Source organism: Mytilus californianus, unplaced genomic scaffold, assembly GCF_021869535.1.
Source record: "Mytilus californianus isolate M0D057914Y unplaced genomic scaffold, xbMytCali1.0.p SCAF_1, whole genome shotgun sequence".
NCBI classification, from domain to species: Eukaryota; Metazoa; Mollusca; class Bivalvia; order Mytilida; family Mytilidae; genus Mytilus; species Mytilus californianus.
The window spans coordinates 78,794,974-78,801,909 of record NW_026262581.1 but is presented as its reverse complement, the minus strand read 5'-3'; the positions used below and the strand labels follow the sequence as shown (position 1 = coordinate 78,801,909).

At 31.9% G+C, this 6,936-nt stretch overlaps 1 protein-coding gene across 1 annotated transcript in view; it reads right to left on the bottom strand.

The window, feature by feature from the left end:
* Window positions 1-938: 938 nt before the first annotated feature.
* Window positions 939-6,936, bottom strand: part of LOC127708380 (chloride channel CLIC-like protein 1) — a 28,333-nt gene continuing 22,335 nt past the window's right edge. The window contains exons 6-8 of the mRNA XM_052213246.1: window positions 6,653-6,847; window positions 5,574-5,852; window positions 939-4,945 (exon numbers count right to left, since the gene is read on the bottom strand). Coding sequence (XP_052069206.1) covers window positions 4,604-4,945; window positions 5,574-5,852; window positions 6,653-6,847 — 816 coding nt within the window. The 3' untranslated portion in view covers window positions 939-4,603. The remainder of the gene's footprint in view (window positions 4,946-5,573; window positions 5,853-6,652; window positions 6,848-6,936) is intronic.

The following is a 6,936-nucleotide window of genomic DNA, read 5'->3' as shown; positions in this document are numbered from 1 at the left end:
GACAATAACATGTGTTCAAGTGTATGGATCTCTCTGAAATTGTACTGCAAGGTAACATACCACAAAGGGAAGGCTAGGATGGATGATGGGGGTAATTGCCTCAAAATTTTAGGAATTAGGGGCCAAAAAGGGAAAAAAAACAAGCATTTTTCTAGTTTCAGGACAATAACTTGTGCGTAAGTGTATGAATCTTTATGAAATTGTTCTACAAGGTTTCATATCACAAAGGGAAAGCTGGGTTTTGAGTTTGGGGATAACTGCCCTAAACGTTTAGGAATTTGGGGCCAAAAGGGGGCAAAAAAACAAGCATTTTTCTAGTTTTCAGACAATAACTTGTGTTCAAGTGTATGGATATCTCTGAAATTGTACTGCAAGGTACCATACCACAAAGGGAAGGCTGGGATTGAGTTTGGGGGTGATGAATCATAAGGGGGTTCAAAAAATTTGGGGGGAGGGATTTTTTTTTTCCTTTTTTACATTTTTTTTTCTTTAAAATTTTCCAATTTAAATTGGTTATTTCTGATTTATATATAAAAGCAAATAATAATTATATGGTTTGAATAGGTAAATTAAAAATTTATAAGTTCTTAGACCACATTCATTCTGTGTCTGAAACCTATGCTGTGTCAAATATATAATCACAATCCAAATTCAGTGTGTATCAAGCTTGAATGTTGTGTCCATACTTGCCCCAACTGTTCAGGGTTCGACCTCTGCTGTCGTATCAAGCTGCACCCAGCGGACATTTTATTATGTTGCTGACTTGAACCTGACTTTCTGATGAAGAACAGCAATAAAAGTGCTGTCTTTTCTCAGGGTTTTAATTGCTTGTAGGGATTTTGTGGAATTATACACCAAATCCGTTTCTTCTCTATTTCATCAAGAATAGACATAGTCTCCCATGTTATAAACTGGCAGGAGAATTAGACATTACAAGATTTTTCTAATTGTCAACAATTTTAAAATGGCCTTAAAAATTTGCACAGAAAATTACAATGTATAAAAAATGTTAGAAAAACAAATATATATGCAAACTTTAATCACTGTAACAAATGCAAATAGAATATATTGTGTATACAAAATTCATCAATTATTTCTTTCTAAACAAAACATAAAAAAAAATGTTCATAATATAAACATTTACATGTGTATGGCACTTTTTCAAATAAATGATAGAACAAAATTTTATATTAATTTAAGCTTTCATGGTGCACAATAAGACTGAAATTTTACATTGTTTAAAAATAAGATGTGGTATGATTACCAATGAGACAACAATCCACCCGAGACCACAGGATGAGGATGTAAACTATAGGTCACTGCCAATAATATTGTTTTATTAGGAATCACTGTTGAGGTCCTATTTCCAATTAATTTTAATTTGTGGGATACCAATTTTCAGTGATTTTGTGGATACAGGCAGGCTGAACTACAAATTTAAATGTTTAACGAAGTACAAATGTTGTATAGGTTTGAATGCAGACTTCTGTAAAACTATGAAATCAAATATCACGAAATACATTTTTCCTTAACCCAAGAAAATTGGTACCCACGAAAATAACTGAATCCACAGTAGTTAATACCTCATTTTTCATTGAAAATTTCAATCATTATATAGAATGATTTTAATGAATCTTATAGTGCCTTATATTCCAGTCATAAGAAATGCTTTAAAACTGAAACTGTACGAAGATGATGAAAAAAATGTCATTTCCTCTAGAGTTCACCAGAAAAGCTTCTATCATAATGCCATGTTTACTAGCAGCACACACCAGATTAATTAATAAATAAAATAATTTCACTTTTTAGAATTTTTTTGGGAGGTAAGGTTAACTGTTTGGTAGTAAAACCCTCCTTGGCCTTGGCTCTGGAACTGGGTAGGCACATGCTCACATTAATCTGCCAATACAGTGTGTTAAATATTCCTTCTTTAGACCTTATCTCATGGTTGTGTTCCTTGTGAAAAGAGGAAAATATAAAGCATACATTCTCATTACAGGCCATTTTGAACTTGCAGCTAGGTGTGAACATACTCGTCCTTTGGTCTCTGGAGGATAGTGGTCTAATTAAAAATTAAACCACATCTTATCTTTATTTACATACAAACAAAGCAATTATCATTTCTTGGGAATTGCATTGCTGAATTCTCAAGAATACATTCAAATACATATACACATTACAATAACTGACATATTCACTAATCAAAGAATCTTTGGTTTTGGCCAGGTAGATAACTTTTACACACATTAGTTCAATTCAGAGTGAGAAAGACGAACTGGATCTGACTGCAAATTATCCAAATTTTGACTTTAAAGAAAAGCCATTACTGTAAATAAAATAATAGTCACCAGCTTCTATAGCTCAGATTTAGGTTGTGTTTTTTTCTTTCAATTCAAGAATGATTTTCTCATCTTTAAACTTTATAAAAAGGTCAAATTTGAAATCATAAGCTCTCAAAATATGAGTAGTGACCATAACTTACACAATTTAATGATGAATTAGCGTACATTTGTGTTAATAAAAGAACAGAGTTCCAATTTCCCCTGTGTTGCACATATTTTATCTGTTCTGTCCAAGGACAATGACTTAAAAAAATCCAAGGACAATAACTAAAAAAAAACATTTTTTAAAACTTTTTAGAATATTTTTAATATTTCCAAGGGAAACTCATTAAAAATATTTGATGGGGACTTATTATTATCGAAATTGTGCGATGACATTGCTGTTATATACCTTTGATATGAATTTAATAAAAATCTGGCAAAAAATGTACATGCGAGAGCACTTACAATGCAAATTTTTTTTTTCCATATATTTTATATTTCTAAGGGGCATAACTCTTTTATAGATAGTTGATCAGCACTTATTTTCGAAAATGTCCGAGACATTGCTGTTATATACCTTTGAAACGAATCTGATAAAAATCTGGGACAATTTAAGGAAAATAGATATAGATCTATGAGACAGCAACCCTAGGACACAAATAACAAAAAAACATCAAGAACTATCTTTCAAAATATTTCAGAAGAAATAAATGGGGAATGTGTCCATGGGACACACATGATGCCACCACTTGCATACAACGTTATAAAGGGACATAACTCAAGAACGGTAAAAGTGACGCTACCCAAATTTCGTATATGATCCGAGTTTTGTGGTAATAAGCATTGTGTATAAGTTTCATAACATTTGATTGATGCAAACTAAAGTTAGAGAATGGAAATGAAAATTTCAGCAATTTTTCCATTTGTAAAGGGCATAACTCTAGGCCAGTAATAGGGATGCCACCAAAATTCAAACTTGATCTTTGTTTTGTGGTAATAAGCATTGTGTATAAGTTTCATAACATTTGGTTGAGGCAATCTAATGTTAGAGAACGGAAACCAATTTCGTGACGTACAGACGGACAAGGGTAAAACTTAATGCCCCCTCCGCTATGGCGGGGGCATAAAAATAACCAGTATATATTAATTATACCCCTTACATAAAAAATAACAGAGATTTATCAACAAATATAAAAAGTAATGTACAACTTGTTTCATGCAGATCCCTGCATGACATTTTACACATACACAATACTGTGTTTCACAAATTATTTTTTGTATCAGTCTGAGGATAAGGTTAAAGAAAATTTTCTGTTAAGGGCTAATGCTGGGCTAATATGGCTAATGTAAAAATCTTTTCATTGTATATTTTAAAACAAGTTATAGCTATTCCAATCCAAAGCCATTTTTCCATGAAAAGTAAGTCAACCAAAATGAAACACAACCTCTATCTGTAACTCACTGTTATATATAAAATTATAAACTAAATATCAACTCAATATCTGCAGGCATAACGAAAACAGTCTGTATAACTGTTGGATTTCAGAATTTGTATTTGTAGTCATAACATTCTTGTACTTAGCACTATAGCATTATAATCATAAAATGTTGACATTAAGTAGTAATGAATCACAAATATCTTGTCTGATTCACAGTACACTGTTTATTGTGGGTTTTGGATTTATTATCAGGCATGGAATATATTTTCACATTAAGAATGCCTGCCAACAACATTGTTGCTTTAAAAATATCATATTCAGAAAATTGTTATATTTTTTCTATTGAATCAATCCATCTGTATATAATATACAATTGCATTAAGATGTTCCAATAGTAAAGCAGCAAAGTTGTCTCCCCTACTAATCATCATTAAAATTATTAGAAAAAAAGTAGAACACTTGAATACTAGAGTGAATCAATATCTCGAACACACTATAAATTATCACACATAACACATTTTTTCCATTTGATATCTACATGAAAATTTATCTCATTAAAATACAGATCATGTTCCAAGCTTCTCTTACAAGGATCTGAACACACTCCATTCTAGTTTTTGTTTTAAGACCTTTTGGAATCCTCTGGTTTTGTTGCAATGACATACACCCTCAAAATTTGTAGGCAGGAATTTCATTGGCTGATGGAATAATTACCAGAACAGAATGTTGAAGGGAGTGTTATCAGATCATTGTAAATAAAGCGTTGACTCAGGATCTGTATTTAAATCAGATCACATGAAAATGAGACATTTTAGATGAGATGATAAATCATCACAACAATCACGAATTAGGACCAATATTATCTACTGGTGTTGTACCAATTGGCTGCATCACTTTTGTCACTGATTCCTGCCTAACCACAACATCCTCAGAAACAGAAAAAGAATCGTCAGAACATGGAATAGGAGATTTTATCTCAAACTCTTCTGAAGATTCGAAACTAATGTCACTTCTGTTAAAGGTAATAGCTGACTGGGATGAAGGAAGAGTGGGAGGAGCAACATTAGTTGTCATGGCAGCAGCCGTATACTCTATTGATCTTGTTTGTATTTCTCCCATTCGTTTTAATTCGTCTGCCATGCGGGTTTCTGAGGTTTCTATACTGCCTACTAAAGCTTCCAGCTAAAATAACAATCAAAAAAATTAATTAGTTTGAGCAAGGTAAAAAAAGTTGAACTGTGAGCTATTGCACACTTATGATATCCATGCTATTAGCATACAAAAAACAGGAAGTTGATGTTATGTGCCTGCCCCAAGTCAGGAGCCTGTTTTTCAGTAGTTATTGTTGTTTCATGTGGGTTATATTTGTTCTTTTGTAATTAGTTTTGTTAAAAATTAGGCCATTTTTCACATTTGAATCATTTCACATTTTTCATAACGGGGCCTTTTATTACGGCCTATACGGTATAATTTTTTCTCATTGTTAAAAGCCATATGGTGACCTATAATTACTTATAGCCACTTCATTTCAACTCTGGATAGTTGTCTCATTAGCAATCATACCAAATCTCCTTATTTTGATATTTGTTACTATTCAAGATGTAAATACTGACATTATATCATTTCTCATGACTTGTAGCTGTTAACATCCACATCTATGATATGACATATCCTATATCTTATATGTAAAATCAACATCTAATTGAAAAAACAAACTGAAGGCAGACAAATGAAGGCATGACAAGCTATATTTTCTCCCCAACTTTGTTGAATGCAATTCATAATTGTTATTTATATTTAATGATCTGACCTGTTTTTTCACATCCTCTATTGCCTGAGTATTATCTGTTGCTGATCCTGCTAACTTGACTACAGGACTTGGTTCAATGGACACGAAAAATGGTAGTCTGATACTATATCCAAACCACATAAACAAAAACAAGAAAAAGAACATCGAAAGTGTTACTATAGCAACTGGATATAAAGTTACTGGTAAGTCAATTAATAATGCTCTCATGAATTCACTGAATGCTGTCCCAACATCCTTCAAGGGAGATAAGAAAAATCGGACAAATGTCACTGCTATTGCCTGAAATTGAAAAAATTAAATAAATACATGTGTATATGTATATATATATTACTACAACATATTCGAGCATTTTACTTACATGCATGATTTCTAATACTTGCATATTTCAAGAGAAAAATTGTTACACTAAAAGATCAACTGTACATGAAAGTGTAGTTGTTCAAGGAATACTAGTTTTCATGGACTTAGTTGAAGATAATATATTGACATCAAAGGTCTTTTGGATTTATCATCATTTGAGTTGGTGTCTCAATGACATATACCCTACACATCATTCTGTTCATGCAAATTTGAATACACAACAAAATTCCAATTTTCAATTAATTTTTTTTAAATATGTAAAAGTCAGAAAAGTTTCATTAAAACCACAACAATACTTACATAGTCAATTTATTCACATATTTTTTGTATAGATTTGGGAGAATTCAGAGCTTGACTCATTATATAGACATGTTGACATCTAGATGTTTACTAGTTTTTGGTGTTGTTGGGTTGCTGTCTCATTGATGTATACCACAAATCTTTCATTCATACTAAGCAACTTTTCAATATGGTATTCACCATATGAAAGAATTGGAAGGCACCTAATAATAAATATAGGGTAGATGAGTTCCAAACAAATTTTCACGCACAATAATGCATTAAATTTCTGAATAAAATTGTACAGGAAGTGGTTTTGAGAAAAAAGGGCAATTCAAACTCCCCTTACATTTAATTTTTGAATAACCCTAATCATAAAAATCCTAAATTTAATCCAATGCTATGTGGATCATATGTTAATCTTTTAACCAAACCCTGACCTTTGTTGGGGTAACTTTAAGCAAAGGATCAATCAACATGTGTTCATAGTACTTCTGACAGTTGTCTTCCTGGAACGTAAATATATGTTTGAAGGCATGTGTATAGAATGTCAGCCAGTCGTCTTTGTCCATATCCTGAACACATTCCTTTGGAGCCTCTTTCATTGTCACCGTCTGCTGGCTTATCTGAGCTGTCTGAATAAAAACAATAAAGTCATACTAGTTTTATTTGCTACTTTCTTAATACAAAATTTTAGAAGAAAAATTGACACATTTGTAATAAA